General features: G+C 31.5%; 1 protein-coding gene across 1 annotated transcript; it reads left to right on the forward strand.

The window, feature by feature from the left end:
* The first annotated feature begins 1,063 nt into the window (after positions 1-1,063).
* On the forward strand, positions 1,064-20,111 carry LOC128164977 (uncharacterized). Its single transcript, XM_052829110.1, has 17 exons — positions 1,064-1,124; positions 8,311-8,562; positions 9,514-9,771; positions 11,725-11,976; positions 12,107-12,364; positions 12,655-12,906; positions 13,162-13,254; positions 13,767-14,005; positions 14,251-14,332; positions 14,439-14,537; positions 14,633-14,800; positions 14,969-15,067; positions 15,226-15,491; positions 15,600-15,684; positions 15,857-17,869; positions 19,157-19,281; positions 19,965-20,111. Exons 1-17 carry the CDS (start codon positions 1,064-1,066, stop codon positions 20,037-20,039), a joined length of 4,677 nt encoding a protein of 1,558 aa, XP_052685070.1. The 3' UTR covers positions 20,040-20,111.
* The last annotated feature ends 1,059 nt before the right edge of the window (positions 20,112-21,170 follow it).

Here is a 21,170-nt window from a genome sequence, read left to right on the forward strand (position 1 = left end):
ACCTTTCATTCATTTTGGAATGTGGATATTTGGGTTTCCAGATCATTTAACAAGTCACAATCCATGCATTTGGCACATTTTTAAAAAGCAGCCATTTTCACCATTTCAATAATTGGATTTTTCCTGTTGAAAATCCGGTTTAAGACACCTTATTAATGATTTGGGGGCCTCTGTATGAATTTCAAAACTATATAATTTTTACAAGATACCTTTGCAGTATATTTTATATGTCCTAAATTGTCAAAATTGTCCTAAATTTGTACTTTGTATTTTCATATCTACTACGAACAATGTATATATTTTGATAAAGGGGTTTATGCCCCGATGTTAACATTCCGATGCACCGGCAATTTTTTTATGAAAAATCTCAAATTGTTTTATTCCATCATATACATTGTCGGCAAATTTGCAATTGCTTCGTAAAATGCATGGATGCCATTCAAAAAATTCACTTTTTTTTTTTTAAAGTTTGAAGGACTATTCAAACGCGAATCGTTTATAAACATTCATAAGAAAGTATCCCTTTCTCCTTAAATCAAATAACATATTTAGTACCCACATATTATAGACGAATAATTGATCACATTTGCCTTATTGTTTTCTTTTATACAGCAGCTTATCTTACTGATTGACCTTCGGTCTAGTTTTTAACACTGCAAAAATATCGTTAAATACGGCATTTACATAAATTATATTGCTTTAATATGCGAAGTAACATCTTCCTGATTCTATATCCGTGACATTGTCTATATAATAGTCTATGGGGAAAAAAGGAGAAAAAACCAGGATACATGTAGTACACTGTACATATATTTCACATATACCCAAAACAATCTCTAAATTAAAAACAAACAAATAAAAAGATGAACGTTGCGGACCATTAAGTTTGGTCATCATTTGATGATATCGGAATTGGTTTGGTTGGGTGTTCTCGAATGGACGGTTTATCACGCCTTAATAATTAATGTGGATTACAGAGCTGGGTGGATAATAAACATATCAACGAACAGATCGTTCATATACATACTGACATATCTAGCATCACAGTGACAAGTAGCACAGCATGTGTACCACGCTTCGCTTTACTCTACTGATGTACCTGGTTTATGAAACAGGTTCCACAGGTAAGTCAAGGTTATGTTCTTTATATATTCAAATGCATGATTTTTTTTTCTAAGAGGAATTTCTTTAGAATAGTTTTTCACAAAATGATGATGTATTTCAACTTTACTTATTTAAAAATCTGTAGTGTTTTGTGGAAAAAAACTTGCTTAATATTTAAATTATTATGCTTAGTTAAGCATATATACTTCTTTCTTCTTGCATGAGCAGATTTGTCCAAGCAAAATGAGAATTTTCCTTTGTTTGGTAGTTATGAAACCCCGAATGCAGATAAAACAATTACATGAAAAATATGAATTTCGTACTGAAAGCGGAAGGCCGTCTTAACTACCAATGCCAAAATAATTTTCTGCTCAAAAAGTATATGAAAAATATGAACGATGACAAAAAATGCGAAGAATTTCTTTTAATGGCTTAGAGTGCTTTGTGATGATGAAATGATTTGGTCAAACTTTGATCTGCCGTTACGGTCAGAGAACCCATTCTCCCAAATACACTTACATTGATTTTATCGTCTTTCCATTATAAGTCTCGCTTTTTCTACCTCTTGCACAAGGAATAGTTTGTTTAACTTTAAGTCACGTTCTCAAAATAAAGATAAATGAAAGATACGCTAAAACACCCGGGTAAGGAAAGAAGCAAGAAATATCGTCAATGTATATTGTTCTTCCGCCATCTTTTTTTTTTTGCAATTCCCAGATGTTGGATTGTATTTTTGCTTTTTTCCAAACAAAATCTTAGTACATGGTCTCAGAATATCTAATACCATTTGAAATTCATATGAATTAAATAAATTTTGTCAAAACTAGTTAATTATGACTAAAATAACAACTAAAATAGTTTTTTCCCCACAAAAAGATTTGAGAAAAAACGTGCTATTCATTAAATCATGATATTACAAAATTGCATCACTTTTCTTTGGTTGAATTTTATTCAATATCAATCGGACAAGATGGCAGACTTTTTCGTTTTAAAACTGTATTTTCAAACATTGACTCCAAATACAGTTGTACAATTTCAAATCATTTCTTTTATTTGAGGTTCAGAATAAGTTTATACAAATCTACACAAAAACATTCAAGGATCACATGCACAGAAGATGTAATGAAGATAAAAAAAAGTTGCGTTTACAATACAGTAGGTTTTTAAAGTTTGTTTTTGGAAGAACAGACTTTAAAAATTTTCTTCATAAGACAATTTCTTTAGTTTTTCTACATTATAAGTATTCATTAGCTCGTTAATTTTATAATATTTCGGTTTTCATAGTATCTCTTGGACAAAAACATATTTTTTTCGTTTATAAAATGTGTACATTCTAAAATGTAATGAAATTCACCCGAATGCTATTAGAATGACACATTTGTACATTAATTTTTCTTAAATTTTTATCAATATTGTGCCATCTGCCTGTTTCTATTGGGAATCGATGGTTATGTTCGTAATTTTGTAGACGTGTAGGTAAAATCAACAAAGACTTTTCTAAATTGAAATTTGTTTTAAAAATTGTACGAAATAACGGAAAAAAATACCATGAAGAACAGCTCAACAAGCAGCAGGTTCTTTAAATGGTGAGAAGATTTGAGAAAATGGGATACGTACAGTGGTTATTATGAGGAATTTTACAAATCTAATTGACGTTGTCACTGATAAAGAAAGACGCCATTTGTAACATAATTTGACTGATGTTCCATAATTATAATGTAATTATGATGAATACAATGCATATGCATACAAATCTGATGATTTTTCACCTACATTTTTTGTAGGTTCAAAATGAATTTTAAATGCTAACTAAATAAATAAATGACGTTTTTGACTGTGAACTTCAACGTTCTAGTTTGTTTGCATTTAATCTAAAGCAAGTCAATTTCATATACTTAATGGAGAATTCTGTTTATCCCACTTGTCCGATCAAATCAAAATCTCTCGTGGCATATTTTTAGTGTTTAATAGCTTTGGCATTGGGACATTTCATAGTTGAGCGTTAACTGTAGTTCTGGAATTCTAATCAATAAGTTTTATTTCTGATGAAGTCAAAGATATCCAATCATCGTCTATGTTCAACGCATGATTTTCATCATTGAAAATCGGTATTTGAAACATATGCTAATCAAAATCTTTAAAAATGTGCACTCCTTATATACGCCCTTCTCAGCGAGACATGCCATTGCTAATGGTGGCTTGAAATAGTCATTCCGGCATATCATTAATTGATCGCACCTATGTCTCATTGTACTTGTTATAAATGAAGATCCTGAGGCTTATTTTAAACAACTGTAAAAATAAACAGATTTTCATTCAATGAAAGTGGCCTGTTGCCGACAATCGATGTTATGGCTCGTCCGAGATTTGAGATCTAGTGCGAGAGTTACAGACAAATTCAACAGAGACGTCAAAGATCATACATAATTAATGCCAGCCATTTTAATTACAATCATATTGATCTTTCTTGAATATTAATTGAGACAATACAACGAAACCAAACAAATGACCTTCTTTTCATTTAGTACACCACTGAACACAAATCTTAAAAAGAATAACTAAACCATTTAATAATCGCATGGTTGACACTTTTGCATAGCGGAATGAACTTTTTTTTTAATGTAACAGGTAATAGACATTATAGCTAAAATACTTAAAACCTTCCGGTACTTTTTGTTTATTACTAGTACTAATCATTAATTCTCCGTGCAAGTTAGCATATTGGCCCAACGATGTCTGGTCCAGTGGAAATTTTGGCCCTACACCACCTTGCGAAGAATTATATTTAAAATACATTGGCTTCTTTAATCCAATTAACATTTTTTGAGTTTATTAACTTAAAGATAATTTTTAAAGACATTTATGAAATATTGATAAAAAAAAGTAACTTACTAGAAATAAATTGACATAATCGTCTATGAAAAGGCACAAATTGTTTCAGTAAACTACGTGGGTTCGAAATCGACAAAATTAAAAGGCAAAATGCAACCTTGAACATTAGTTTTATTTATAAGACCTTTTATATATTGATTGCCATTAATCAAGAAAAAAAGAAAGAAAATGTAGAAGGAGGTGGCGTCGCATCTTTTAACTTTAAAGAGACAGTATGGCGCATCTTATCAAAAAACCGACTTGAAAAATTTTCCCATCGGGTTCGGTATTTTTGTATTACTCATGAATGTATAAAATTTCAGAAAATTACAAAGTTCTCCATGAAATAGATCTAATTATTTCATTAAAAGTTATAATTACGTATAACCTATATATAATTACATCGCAACGTGTTACGGGGTTCAGCCTTCTATACTAATACGCTTGCGTATTTACTGTAAACAAAACATATGCAGGGCTCGCGAAGACTCTCCTGGACATGATTGTTGATAAAAAATATGTCATTTCTACTTCTCCCAGGTAATAATTGTTAAAAGTTTTTAAAATAAGCACAATTATTATTTTGTACGGATGTATTTTGCGTATTTATCATAGGAGCTGCTAAAACCTAAATTCATTTTTGTAAATGAGGCCCCTTGAGGGGTTATTTGACATACTTAAGTCTGTTCATTTTGAAATAATCCAAAATTGGTAAACCATCAATAAATTATCGAGAATTCCGTTTAGAGAGTCCCTTTGACCTCGTGTACCATGATAACCGTAGTTCGACGAAGATCTTGTAGTTTTCAGCACGTGTCAATTACTGTCAATCAAAGTCCACGTGGTACAAATAAACGATATAAGGTTATTCCGGTTTGTAGGACTTTTAAATTTCCGGAAGCTCATAATTACGTTAATTAGGTATGTGAAAGGGATTTTTATGTATTTCAAGTATTACAATCAACGTTATTTCTTATTTCCTAACGATACAATGGGTAAATCTGAAGTTATTCACACATGTGTTTTCAGCTGAACTGTCTCTTTAAGTCATTAAATTGCTAATAATCAGGAGGAAATAACGAATATGCGCATTTAAAAAAAAATTAAGATATTTATTAAGCAGAAAATTATTCGCCATATTGGAGCTCCGCTTTCTCCACGGCCGGGATTTGAACTCCCGATCTTCGAACTCCTAGCCGTTCACTGTGGGCAGGTATATGTCAGTTTGAGAGTTACTTCAATGTCTGTGCCTATCTTGTACATACTAATGCAATGTGTATCGCTCCGACCCTCTAAAATTGTCGTTTAACTGTATTCCACCTTTATCTCAAACGACCGTGTAGTGCGCAGCCAGCGCGCTAGGTTCTGATCGTCATCGAAAACAAGACTTTTGTCTTGCCTAGTGTTTAGGAAACGAAAAAGAAGAAAAAAAACCACTTACTTTGAAAATTAAATTTTGAAAGAAACGATTTGCATTTTCTAGATGAGATTATGGGACACTTTAAAAATGAATAATCCTAATGAATGAGATATTCATTTTTTTTGCCTCCCATCCCCTCCCCATTATGCTAATCTAAACTATACTCTGTATTAAGAGATCCTCATATAAGATTTTTCTAAATTATTCGATTTTTTTTTTTTACAAAACGATGTTTTTTCCATATGAATTCTTTTTTCCTCTGTGAAACGATCCTTATAGCTTGTAATGTTACTCAGTCAAAAACAAAAATATACTGAACTTTTTTTTATATAACAAACAACACGAAAGTACCCGGATGATAACGTTGAAAAAATGTGCGAGGGGTCCCGAGAAAGAAAAGATGTCAACTTCTAATTATTCAAATATCCGTGAAGCTCCCTTGCGTTCCAAAGTTAACCTTCTTGGCTTTGTAAAGTTGGAATAAATGCAGGTTTATTTTGAAGCTCAATCAACATTACAAATGAAAGACGGTTGAAATAAGTCCGTTGAAATAATTATAATTTTTTAATTTGTCTGTATAGTTTTAATATAAATAATGTTTATACAGTCATATTTAATTAAACTATTATTGCCTAATGTTATGACGTCAGGCATATCTTATTCTTTTCATAAAAAAGATAAACCGAAGCATGTTACTTAATGAATTGTCTACGAATTTTTTCTTTTCTCCCATTACGACAGAGAGCACACGGCAGAGAACGCTTACTCCTCCATGGCACCTCATTCCACCTCTAATTTTTGTAATTTATAATTATTTAATCAGAAATTTAACCTTGGGCAATACAGCCCATTAGTTTACAATAATTCACATATTACAATATGATATGAACATTAGACTCTTTGGAGTCTAAAATGGGTGGGGGTGAAACCCCTGATCAAGTGTTCCACAGTTATACAGTTCCCACAGTTCCACACATTACATGTAGTAAATTAAATGTATTAATTGTATACGAATTGAAAATACAGTTTTAAGTCAACAAGTGTCACACATAACGAAGGCATAGTATAAATTTCAAACATATGTTAACATACGAGAGAATATGTTTCTTAAATACATTTGATGAGTTTCATGTAATTTGGCAATTAATTATCACGAATTAATAAAGCACATTTAATGTATTTCGCAAGACCAACCAAGGTAGATACGTGATCTGAGCCCAACAAGTGAAGTAATTTGAATGTACTCGGAGACTTATGATAGTACTCGCTTAAATATTTTTCGTAAATTATAATATTTTGGACATTGAAGAATAAAATGAAATGTAGAGGCGCATGTTTTATCTGCTTCTGTTTTGCATTTTCTCCTTTGGACTTTTGATTTTGAATACTGATCGTTATCACCATATTTCACTTACTTTATTCTTGTTTAATGTGTCGACATTTACAATTGCCATTGATGAAAATGTTAAATGGTATGTAATAAGCAACAGATTAGCGCTAATTAGTGGATGATTCAAAATTGTGATTATGAGAATGTTCCAGATCACACCGTACTGCTTTACACTGCTTTGTACACATACTGCTTTATTTAAAAAAAAGAAACCTCTCCTATTACATTCCTTTGGTTGGAAATGACAAAAAACCAAATACAATTTAAGATTTGACTGTTTTATCTTTCGCTTACAAGCTTACATGCAATTATTTGACACATGTATATTCTTAAAATAATTTGAAATAGTGAAATGATAAAATATCAAGTAATATATATGTACATGAACTATACCGAAGAAAAAGACTGAAATAATTATTGATTCTTCAATCTGCATACATGTATTTCCATTATAAAGAAAGTGGGCGCTTAAGATGTAGATTCGGCAGGAATCTGGACGCACAAGAAGAGTGAAAATTTCATTGATTAATTTTGGACATTTTTCGAATTACAACCGTTATTTGGTTTCTGTTGGACGTAGAATGGACAGAAAAATGTTTGAAATGCAAAAGGTTTTGTCATATTATGGGCCTAAATATAGCAACACGGCGGAATCGTACTTATTTACAGCTGTTTTTAAATGATTCTGATGTCTCTGGGTCTTCTCTCTACAAATTTGAAACTTGTAAAGATGACTTAATTCAACATTTAAAACGTCGCTTTTTAAAAAAAGATGGAGAGATGACCCAGAGATGACTAATTATATATTTTTTCAAAATATTTTTGGAGGATAATAAAACAAAGTCCAGAGATATGACAATATTGTCCCCAACACTACGTTGTACCTAAATTTCAAAGTCTCGCATGGCTCACTGGTTTCGGTCTGGAATTTGAAGTCATTAACACGGTGTTTTTTTTTGTTCCAATCCTGCTCGAGACTCAAAATAACTTTTTTTTTTACCTTTTTTTAAATGTATGTTGATATAACATAATGTTGAATTACATGTATACTAGAAAACCGGTATATTTTAATTAGTCGTTATTGATTTCTGCCGTATGAACACTGTTTTCTCTTCTTATTACTAGTTTATTATGATATACAGTATAATTGAATTAAAATATATATGCATGTGTATTAAAATTTCCAATATAAAGTTTTATCGGTTTACCCCTCATTTCCCTTTTCAGAAAGCTTGTGAGTTCTATTCAATAGCCAGAATAGACTTGTACTTAAACTCTCAACACAATCAATTTTTGTTCAAACTTGTACATAGCATTTCGAGGATATAGACATTTAAACCCCAATTGGTTCGTGTCGATGGTTCCTGCAAACTCACTATCTTGTGCGCCCAGTTTCTTTATGAATAGCAACGGAAATTGAAAAACTCAGTTCTCATAAGATCATGGATACATGCTTTCATTGAAATTTTTTTTAGACAGGCAAACTATTACTTGTATTCTAATTGTTTTGATTTACTGACGTCAGTCATCAACTGTAAACAAACTGAAAAAGGTCTAGAGTACAGAGGAACCATATCCGTAACTATTTCCGGAAAAACTTGCCAGAGATGGGACAGCCAGACACCACATGCTCATAACTATGACAAAGATTTGCCAGGAAACGCAAGTGTGCACGAAAATTATTGTAGAAACCCTAGAGCTTCAGAAGATACAGTCCCTTGGTGCTACACAACCGACGAAAACATACGATGGGATTTTTGTGCTATCCCATTCTGTGGTAATCAAATAATGATATATCGTACTAAACATTAAACCTTACAGAATATTAACATACAACACATGATGTACTGTTGTTACGTCATTTATGTGGCCAGATCCCCTGTTTGTCATATAGTTACACGTATGTAATCAGAACTTAATTTAAGCAGAAAAATTAAGCTACATATTAAATATCCATAAAAAAAAATCACTATAAAACCGTTTTTGAACATGAAAAATATAATTTTATGTTAAAAATTATTTATAAGAAAATAAATTGCAATTGCAATGAGTTAATTTCCTGGTAAAACGTTTCCTGGTAAAACTGAATCTGTTATCGGGTATATCGTACATGTATTTTCTTTTTTCCATTAATTCAACTGGTTTTATTTAGTTAATTAGACATGCTTTTTAGATCTGGGATTTGCAATTTTACTGTACTGTATAAAAAGTAATGGCATCTCTTTAAATTAATCAGATTTTAAAAGAGTAAAAATGTACCAAAGTTTTATGTTGTTCATATGAAAATACTAGGTGATCAGATGATAAAAGGTACTTTACAATGCTACATGAGAAAAGAGACAAGCTTATACATAACTAACGACTACTGAACACATGAATAAGTATCGGGTAAAATGCGTTGTGTTCAAATGCATGTCGCATGCTTTAAATTGATGCTTTTGTGTATTATTATAATAATCTTTATGATATGACTGTTGTATTGTATTACGTATAAATAAATATGAAATGTATTGGTCTGCAGAATGTAGTAATCAGAAGCATGATGCATGTTATTTGTATCTTTAATACTTTCACGGCGTAAAAATATTAACGCTATTTCTATGATATTTTTATTAAGCATTCAAGGATAAAAAATTACTGTCTTACAATTTCAAACTAAGCAAAGTAAGGATAATTTTTTTAGTGTGTAGTTTCGTATAAATTTAACAAAGTCATTAATATTTTACAGAGGTTGACTTCTCCAAATGTAAACTAACTAGAGAGGGCTTAGATTATAGAGGCAACGTTTCAAGAACAGCCTCGGGTAGAACGTGTCAGCGCTGGGACAGGCAATACCCTTGGACTCACAGGTACACTGATTTGATTGGAGGCAACAGTGTGCATGTAAACTACTGTAGAAATCTAATCGCTGGAGAAGAGCCGACCCCTTGGTGTTACACTACAGACGAAAATGTCCGATGGGAGCACTGCGATATTCCCATTTGTGGTATATATCCATTCAAATTGAAACCTTTTGAATTACTGAAGAGAAGAAGTTTTAACGTGGTTTTAGTAGGTATTTTACATTGGTATCAACTTTAGTGAAACAGTTAATCATCAGAAGACAGTATATCACAAGTATGTTTTTTTTTACCAATAAAATTTGATCCACAAAAACTTATCAAAAACCTCCATACAAACAGAATGAAATGTAATGTGACAATTCTACTTGTGTCACATCTCGAGTTTAAAGTGAAACCTAATATTGACTTTTATCAGTTGCAGATGGCTAGAATAATTTTCTAATATTTAACAAATTACCACTAAACTAAACACGTGAAGCGACGAAAAATACTATAAGCAGGCTTGTTAGCTAACAGATTACCCATAAGATCTACTATTTATGGTGGTATAGTGTCTGCCACCACTTATCACACAATCATGTCGACTCATCAGATCTTGATGTCGACTTGTCAGATAATTATGTTGACTTGTCAGATCTTTATGTCGACTTGTCCCTTATTCACGTTATGAAAAAATTCAACACTAAAACGTTTCAACGCCAAGTTTATGCCATCCAGATAATATTACTTATTAGGTTAGTTACTGACTCACTACGGAAATATATTGGGTTGATCAATCTCATAGATGGCGAGGCGAAGCCGAGCCTTCTATGAGATTGATCAACCCAATATATTTTCGTAGTGAGTCAGTAACTAACCTAATAAGTGTTTTGTTTTCCCGAGGACTATCAAGCGACATATTTATTCACAAATAGCGAGGATCTATGCAAAGCCATGTAAAAGATCCAATTTAACTCATTTAAATTCTTCAAAATTTTCAATCTCAACTTTCAAATACTCTTTAAAAATCTTTTCTTCAGCCATGTTTACTTACAATGTTTTGTTGCTATTCAATTTTAAATGTTTTATTCCTTTCCTCTCCAGAGATTTGAGCAAATTTCGACGCTGCCATTTATTTCTGCTCCAGACAAAACAATGTGACGTCAATATTCTAAGGGCAACTACTCTAATTTTAAAGAATTTCAAAGGGCAACTACTCCAAATACTTTAAGAACTTACGGCATGCGGTGTATGTATTAAATACTACGAAATGTCAAAATGAGTAAGCGAAGCGTCGGCCAATGACGGCCATATTGCCTAATATTATTTCTCACCGAACAAATATAGAGATATATGAGGCAATCACGTGCTATGTTTTAACCAATGAAACTGTGACATTTCAGTCCAAGGGAAAACAACATAATATGTTCTGACAAGTCGCATATGGATCTGACAAGTCGACATAATCATCTAACATGTCGACATCATTATTTTACAAGTCGATTTGTTAATCTTATCTATAATTTATCATTTCGTTGAGAAAACGCGTATAAATAAACATTACTTGCTATTATTTTCATTATGTTTACAATTTTGTATTAATCGTGCACGGGATTTTTTAGCTCACCTGAACCAAAGGTTCTAGTGAGCATTTTTGATCTCCTGTTGTCCATTGTCCGTCCGTCTGTAACTTTTCACACTTTTGACTTCTTATCTAAAACCACTAGGCCAAATTTAGGGTTTATATTTGAGTATTTTCCTTTTATATTTATTTCATCTTTTCTTCTAAAGGAGATCAATACACACTTGATAAGTGAAAGTATAGTTATCAAAATATTGTCACAGTTTTGTAATTTTTAAAAAGCAATATTAGTTTACCATTTTAATTTTAAAAATGCCAGCTGGTTTTAAACTCCAGACTTGCGGTGAAATACCCCACGTTTGAAACCTATTGATAACCGGGAATTAGGATTATTATACAACTAGTACGCTGTTGAGTGATATATTGTAATATTTTGTATCACCACTGGTTTTAAATTTCAATAATTTAACTATAAAAGGTTTAAATTATTTGATTAGCAAATTATTACATTCAACTCATGCGATAATGTTTTCAGAATGTAGAGATACCCCAATGGGAGAGGCATACATTGGGAAAAAATCTTACACAGTAGACGGACGTCAGTGTGTGAGATGGGACAGGGTTAACGAATCAAATCCAGATTATTTCAATGTCCAGTTTCTGACAGGAAGCAAAAGAGCCCATGAAAATTATTGTAGGAATCCGGACAATAATATAGCACCCTGGTGCTTTACGGAATTGGTTGGTGGATCCTGGGATTATTGTAACATCCCCTTTTGTAAAAAGAGTGAGTAAATTTGAATTATCCTCAATTCCTTTTGTTTTATCATCAATCTAATTTTAAATTAAGTTATAATTAACAAACATCAATTATGGAATGTATAGTGCTCGTGTATCTGTACACATCTGTCTTTCAGGTAGTGCAGAATGTCTAAATAGTCCAAAAGGCCTAGATTATTTTGGAACCAAGCATAGAACTGTCGACAACATAGAATGTCAACGCTGGGATTCAATGGAACCACATCGACATGGTTTTTCAATAGGATTCATGGGACTCTCTGCTTCTGAACACGAAAACTATTGCAGGAATCCTGATGGAGAAAATATGCCTTGGTGCTATACTATTGATAGCTATGTCAGATTTCAGTTTTGTAGCATTCCAAATTGCCATGAATGTAAGTGAATATATAGGGTGTCTTTCTAGAATTCATGATTTTTTATTAAATGTTTAACTGAGAGTTGATACATAGTATTACTCTAGCTGTTGAACTAATGCGCCCAAAGTTTATTAACTGTTTCCGTGTTATAATATGAGCAACTTGCAAGTTCACATTTTTTTCGGATGATTTATAATTAATATAAAATATATTTATTTTTATTCATGTTATACGGAAAAGTTCGTTTGATTAAAGCATAAACTGTCATATTTTGATTTCATATGAATTATACTTCTAATATGAAATAGACGACTGTAAGATCTCAGAAAAGGGACTGGAATATAGAGGAAAGCGGCAAACGACAAGAGATGGAATTCAATGTCAACGTTGGGACAGTGTTTATCCACACTACCCCAGCCCATCAATCAGTTTCCCTTCATCCTCTCTCTCCGCGCAGGAAAACTTTTGTAGAAACCCGGATGGTGAACCGGCCCCGTGGTGCTACACAATGGATCCTGATGTAAGGTGGCAGGCTTGTGATGTTCCGTTTTGTTTTGAAGGCAAGTACAATTTTATCGACTTGATATCCTTTAAAAGGCAACTGTATCTTTCATTTTTAGTAAAAAAATAAACAAAACAAATGTAAACGTTTAACTATTGAAACAAAGAACATTTAATAAATCGTATCAATTTCTTGACTTTGAATTTCATTGTCATATCTCTGATAGTTAAGTTTAGTTCTAATATGAGCAATATTTATTTAATTTTTAAATGTTTAATATATAATAGCTTTAAATCATTGTTTGTTTTTAAAGATTCTTATAGTTGTGAATTCCGAAAAGATGTCTGTACACTGGAACAATTAAGTAATAAAACAATAAAGTGGGTCCTTTCAAAAGGAGATGACAGTAAGTATTGAAACACAACTTAAATTTAATTTCTCCTATGCGCCGTATATATATATATATATATATAATTTTTTATATATTTCTTTCGTTTGAGTGACGATTAAGACGGAAATTAATTTCTACTTGTGTGATAATGAATTACTTATTATTAATTAATATCATTATTGAAACATAAAGTTTTCATTCGAATACATGTTTACCTGGATCTTAAGAACCGGTTTAATATATCAGAAAGACTATATTTAGAATTGCTTATGTGTTAAATACCAATTTAGGACGACAGTAAGTAAATATGTCATGTGATCCAATTTCATGTCTTAATTATGTATTTTTACATTTAAATTGTCAAACATTATATAGCTGCAGTGTGCCGTTGCTAATTCTACACAATTTGTTGTCATTTACTAGTATTATAGTATTCAGCTTTTATTTGGGAAGTAATGAATGGATTTAAAAGAGAATAAAACTTGTGTAATGTATATGCATGTACAAAGACATAGTGATTTTTGTAGATATCACGCAAGCTTTAACACTCGCCGAGAATTTGCCATCTTTACAGTCAGTATTACCTTCCTTGAGATTGCCCAAAATGCGATTCACAAAAACCGGGAGTTGTTTACAAATGAATTACCGCAGCCGTGGAATACGTCTGAACATAAGTACCGATAAACAAAACTTGACTAGTCTTTCTAGCAGCGATGAGTGGAAGTTCATAAAAGTTAATATAGATTACTCAACGGAATCGTACCAGGTTTGAACGTGTCAAAGTATCGTCCAAATTGAAAATACACTATTTAATATAATGTTACGGCATGTCGTTTTAAGAGCGATGTTAGGGAATCAAAAAGTTATTTAAATTCATTATGTTCTAAGTTTAAAAAATGATAACACTGCCATTGCAACTTATTTTTTTCACTAAGGTTTTGTAATGTAAATCAAATAATTGACCGCCTTGTGAAACTAATTTGAATAATTAAAATTTTATTTGATTTTTAGATAACAATGACACCGATTTCCACTACATCTTCAGTTGAGATTTCCATAAAGGATATCCACATACTTAATACACCATGCGAAGGTACTCACCCTTATTTTTCAGAAACAAGTTTACAAACCTTTGTTCCAAAAGCTAGAAAAATATGATGAAAAATCTGTTGCTTGTTTTTTTTTACTCTGATTTGAAGATTGCTTTGCCTGTTTCGATGATGGGTCTTGCATTGAGAGTGGAAAATTGTGTGATATGAGTATAGACTGTCCTGATAAAAGTGATGAGTTGAACTGTGGTAAGTAGATTAAAAATATTAACTTTTAAATTTATAACAATATTATGTCTTATTATTTAACACCATGAAACATTTTTTTTTTAATTTTTTGTTAGCTCTGGAGTGTTATAATGAAAAATATTATAGAGGATTTAGAGCAAAAACTAAATTCCTTCACCAATGCATTGATGGTACATGTAAGCTTGACTCCCAAAGCAAAGGAAAGCCAGGTTGCTCCATTTTTTCCGGACAGAAGTGGGAAGAATGCAGCGTTCCACAATGCAGTAAGAGTTATGATTGTTTAAAAATCGAATTTTTCATTAATGACAAACGTATGGCTAAAACAAAAATATAAAACATTCCTGAAACATATGCATTAAACAGAGGAGTTCCTTGATAATGGCGGAAAGTAAGTGAACGCACTAAAATCGTACCATTTGTTGTAATTTTAGAAATAGAGAGTTTAGAATGCGATTTTGAAAGGAATATGTGCAACTGGAAGTTTTCAAAACAGGGAGTGAAATGGAATCGGCACAAGTCGGAGGACGTTGGTAAATAAACCCTAATAAAGTCTTATTACTTTTACTTACACCAACAGCAATTAATTCTCAATATAATTTTGATAATGATTGATTGGACTTATATTTTAATTATTTCACTATTTTTTTCCTTGAATGGAAGATTAAGGGTGTTTTTTCCCCAATTGTAGACGATATAGTTGTCACTGCCAAACTGGATAAGACTTTGACTAGCAATGAGGAAGACATGGCTATTTTATACAGTACGCCACAGCCGGTATCATCTGACTTTGGTTGTTTAACATTGTCTTACAAAGGAAAAGGTGTTCACTTACAACTCTTTATAACCCAAGGAACCATATATACACGAAACAAAATGGTCTTTGAACGACGCGATGTTGACTCCAAACTTTTTGCATCGACAAGCATTCAGACGCCAACGAATATTCCGTACATGGTACTTTTTGCACGTTGTTTATCTTTTGACTGAAAGTACATATAAAATGACATGGTTCATATCAAAATGTGTTTTTATTTGTGATATATGTGCAAGTCCATTTTGCAGGTAATATTGGTTGGAACATTCAAGGCAAACAGATCAGGCATAATTCAGATAGGAAAAATTAGCTATGAAAATGGTATTTGCGCAGGTAAATAACGTGTTTTTTTTGTTGATACATGTAACACACCAGTAAGAACAAAAAACTAATCAATGCAATCCTAACCGTATGAATACTAGTAAATAACAATCATTGATAAAATTTGTGACAACGTAAGCTGTCATATGTACATGCATTTAAAGTATCTATTTTTTATATACAGATAAAGAACCATGTAGCTTTACACAGTTTCAATGTGAAGATGGCAGTTGCATTCCTGTTGGTGAATTTTGTAATGGATTGACTAACTGTCCCAATCAAGAAGATGAATCACCATGTAAACACAACAACAACACATCGTGTTTAGAGTACAACAGTGGTTGTTCAAAACGTTGTCCTGCTCACTGTCAATGCAATGGATTCATTTTTAAATGCAGTTCCCCGGAAAATGTAACAAAGGAAGTCAGGGTTCTTGATTTAAGTTCAAATTCTTTTAACATTGAAAGTATTGAAGATTTTGGTTTACTCGTACACTTAAATCTTTCAAGTTGTCATCTATCCGATTCTTCGCTAACAGATCTTGGAATTCGGTTAAATTCATTTAGTCTTCAAAATTTAGATCTGTCATACAACAATATTAAAAATCTAGAATCGAAAGCATTTGACGGATTGTCAAACTTGTTGTACTTAAATATCTCCTACAACCAGATCATACGTTTTCAAATGGATTTTCTTAAATTTACTCCAAGGTTAAGACATCTAATTATTATCAATAATAAGATAGCAAAGATAACAGCTTTAGAAAGTTACAACCGACTAAATTCAAGTCTTGAGTTGTTAGACTTACAGAACAACAACTTGATGACTATTCAGCCCCGTTCACTTTATTGGCTGAGGTCTGTCTCTAAAATAATTTTGCGAAACAACAATATCACAAATACTGATTTTTATTTTTCAACATCGATGAAAATGCTATTTGAATTAGATCTTAGTTATAATTTGATACAAAATATCACTGACTATATGTTTAATGGGTTAGATAGATTAAGATATCTTAATTTACAAAATAACCTGATAGTTATATTAGATGGATTTTCGTTCTCAAATCTGAACTCCTTGCGTACACTGAATCTGGCTTTCAATCAAATACATACCATAAATAGAATGGCATTTGAAAATCTAGTGTCGCTTACAAAATTAAATTTAACCGGTAACAAATTAAAATCTCTAGCTCCAACAAGATTTGTTGCTTTAGCAAAACTTACTATTTTCGATTTGTCTGGGAATGGTTTGGAGAACTTGGAGTACGATGCATTTAAAGGACTGGAGTCAGTTAAGTATGTACACATAAACAATAACAAGTTAACCGTTTCGAGGACCATGTTCCAAGGCCTCTGTAATCTCGAATGGTTGCAGACAGATTCTTATATCATTTGTTGCGCAAAACCATTAACCGTTGATTCATCAAAATGCATATCGCCAAAGGATAGTATTTCGTCTTGTGAACAATTGATAAATGTTGGATTTCTTGCACAGATGATATGGTACATGGCTCTATTCTCTGTAATTGGAAATGCATATGTTATATACTATCGCATTCAGGGAGGAATAAAAGGAAACGCTTCACAAGGTGTTTTTGTCTTGCATCTAAGTGTTTCCGATTTTCTAATGGGCATGTATTTGTTCATCATAGCCATTGCCGATCTGGAGTATCGAAACATCTATGGATTTAACGATGGTGAGTGGAGATACAGCACAACTTGTACCATTGCAGGATTGCTGGCTACAACATCTAGTGAAGCATCAGTGATTTTTATATTTCTCATTACCATTGAAAGATATATTGTTTTGAAACATCCATTTTCTGCGGGACTAGTGAAAAAAAGACGATTGATTCTCTTTGTCACATTGGTTGCTTGGTTGATTGCTATCTTGTTTTCAGTTGTACCCTATTTAGTATACTCAGACTTCTACAGCAGATCTACAGTATGCATATCCTTACCTTTAACACCAGGAAAGGTATCCGGTTGGGAATATTCAACCTTTTTGTTCATTGGATTCAACATGTTTATTTTTATGGCCATTGTGATTGGACAATTGCTGATCTATATTCAGGTCAAACGAATGGGGAAGAAAATTGAAAATGACAATTCAAAGCGGGAAATGGCAGTTTTTAAATCTCTGTCCTATGTTGTTTTGTCAGACACATTTTGCTGGATTCCCATTATAGTTATAGGTGAGAACTTTCTGTCCATTTCATTTTTTGTAAGAGTGCAAATCATTATAATTACTTCTTCAATTGATTCCCGATCTTTAATTGGACGTTTTGTTCATCTGACAATTAAACATTAAGACAGTACTGTATGCGATAATGATTGCCTGACGTCAGGCCTAACTAAGGTTGCATTCTCTGAAACAGTGCAGACAATGGGACAAGCAATATCAATATTTCTCACACAAAAGATAAAATGATGCATGTTTAATGTGTCCAAATTAAATTCGCGATTGATGAAAATGTTAAATGGGGTATATTAATCAACAGTGAGTAAGAATTTTCAAGTAAAAAGTAGGCTCATCATGCACATGTGTAATCCTGATTTAAGAATAGATTAGCAAATTATTTGAATGGTGGAAAAGGGGGGTCATCGCAATAAATGGTTACCTATTGTTTATTACTAAAGATTGTTAGTAATAATTGGTGTTTGTTATCATTATTAACAAAATATAATCACTTTGGATTAAAAAAGATATTTATTCTTATAGCTAGAGTATTTACTATACTAGGAACTAAATCGTCCAAGCAGGGTTGGCACGGATTCTCAATCATTATTTGTAGTCAAAAGTTAATGTAAATTCGATAGATTTATTCTAAAACATTCAATATAAAGTATTCTATACAAAACAAAAAGTGATTTGACCCCCTCCCCATGTATTCATGGATTGGTTCATTCAAAGCATCGAAGATCTCATTCTTTGGGTGAAAGGTAAAGTAGGACTCTGCGTCATAAAGTTCCCATTCATAACATTTACGCACCAAAGAGTAAAACTGGAATTACAAGATCCAGAGCACACTGTGTGTATACAAGCAGCTTTATTTGAAAATAAAAAGCTTTTCTGTTATATTCCTATGGTTAAAAATGAAAAGCTTAAGGCCCTTGATTTTGTATACTAATAAAATACAATTTAAAACTTGACTGTTTTATCTTTCGCGTTCAAACTTACAATTATTTGATGCATGTACATTCCTAAGTTAATTAAAAATAATTAAGATTATTTAAGTACAAGCGACATAGATGTACATGGACCAGATCGAAGGAAAGGGCTTAAATAAATTTCTTCTTAAATCTGCACATTCCGGTTTTTTTAATTTATAAAGAGCAGCCAAAATTCAAAATCATTTCTTAAAAGATAACCGTACTTATACATTTGTCTTTAGAATAACTTTGTTTAGTTAGGTAAGCCCTTTGGAAACCTATTAAAATGAATAAGTACATGTATTTAAATATTTACCTCATAATTTTAGGACTTCTAGCCAGTGGAGGAGTGAATATTTCGTCGGACGTGTACGCCTGGGTTATTGTTCTCATACTACCAATTAACTCAGCACTAAATCCCTTCATATATACGTTCAGCATGATCTACAGAAAGGTATAAATGCTTAGGATTAATAGGGAATTAACAAAATTATCAGAGTAATATAAGAGCAAAATTAATACTTGTGAAATTATCATATAAAAAGATTGTTTAGGTAAGGTTATCTTATTCATAACTTTACTTTGTTTAAAAAAAACAAACAAATATCACAATCTACAAATTAATTGTTATTAAAATACCTAAAACTAACTGATTAAAAAATACCTATATAAAAATTGCAATTAATAAATTTGCTTTAAATCTAGTGCAGTAAACCACTCCGATATTATTATTTTGTGAAAAGTAATACCTATTTCCAAACATTAAGTTCTTACATTTTATATCAAAGTTATATATAAACAAATTTGATTATGAAGAACATTCACAAAATTTCCCTCTTCTTAAAATCAAGTTTTTCTGTAATAAAAATATTCTTGTTTTTGTATATAATTACTTTAAGTCCGAACGGAGTGTGATAAGTTTATAATATAATTAATAATTATAATTTTAATAATCTAATGGGTCGGTTCTTTATAAATTTGAGTAAGTTTGATAGTTTAAAAAAAGATATATAATAATGTATCAATATGTTTCCTTTTTATATTGTGTTTAAATAAGAAATACTGCTTAGCTTAGGTTACAGATGACCGTTGTTAAGCTGAACGAGGTTGCTAATGGTTTTTTTTTTATGATTTTAGAGAATGAGATCTCTGAAGAGTCCTAGTATCAGTTTGACTGGGAAAATAAATGGACACAACCAGAGCAGCAAATAACAAACATTTGACCCTTCCATTGGATATTATCTTTATTTGAAAATTGTATACAATGTCGTTCATCATTAAAAAGGCTCTATCTGTTGTAAAGTTTTATTTAGATTACTACTTAATTAACCTATAGAAACCTATGATTACATGTTTCCACATAAAATCTAAATGCAAAATCGTACACAGTTTTGACCATATTTCTTTGACATTGTCACATTCAAAAATAAGATTTTCAACGTTCTCTGTTGTGTCTTGACAATAATCACAATATTTGCTTTTTGCTTTAGTTTTATTAATGTACATACTTTTCTAGTTTTCTTTTTGAACGTTAAACATGTTCTTTAAATAGGACTTATGAATGGGTTTTTGGAACTTAGTAGTCAACAAATACTCATAAAAGAATTGACATTTTTGTGTTTTATTGTATGTCATTCTAAATGAAATGTATAACTTTTCTCTTGTTGTGTATTGACTACATGTCATATCAAAATTCAGACATTGTTGTCTTATTACGTTTCGTAAAATATTATATTCACATAGCCAATTACATTTTTTTCAACAAAATATCAAATAATTCATTTAGTGTTTTCATTTTGCCATCTTTCTTGAAAAGATCTTTTACATATAGTATACCACTTTTTATCCATCTTAAAAAACACAACGTTTTGCCTTTATACTTAAACAGTTCGTTGTTCCACAGGGGTTGCTGTACAAATGTTACTTTTGACATACCGGTATTAAGAATGTTATTTTGTTTTTTAAGAACCATTAAACCAACAAAATATTTCTTGATAAAATTTAGGAATATGATTAATAACTGTAAAATCTTCTATATTTCTCTCAATCGTTGATAATATGTAGTTCAAATTAAGGTTGACCCTTTTTAAATAAGCATTAATGACCTCATTAATTAAACATGACTCTGATAATCTATTAACCCAAGATGCTTTCAGTGCTTTTAACTTGAGTTCTATGTCTATTTCACCGATCCCGCCTTCTTCTATTTTTTCTATTAAAGTATTTCGTTAATTCTGTCATGTTTGTTCCAAATATTACTGAAAATGGCTCTATTGACTTTCTTAATAAAATCATTTTCAGGAAGTGGGAGAATAGATGCAATGTAAATTAATTTTGACACAG

Source organism: Crassostrea angulata, chromosome 10 (assembly GCF_025612915.1).
Source record: "Crassostrea angulata isolate pt1a10 chromosome 10, ASM2561291v2, whole genome shotgun sequence".
Classification (NCBI taxonomy): domain Eukaryota; kingdom Metazoa; phylum Mollusca; class Bivalvia; order Ostreida; family Ostreidae; genus Magallana; species Magallana angulata.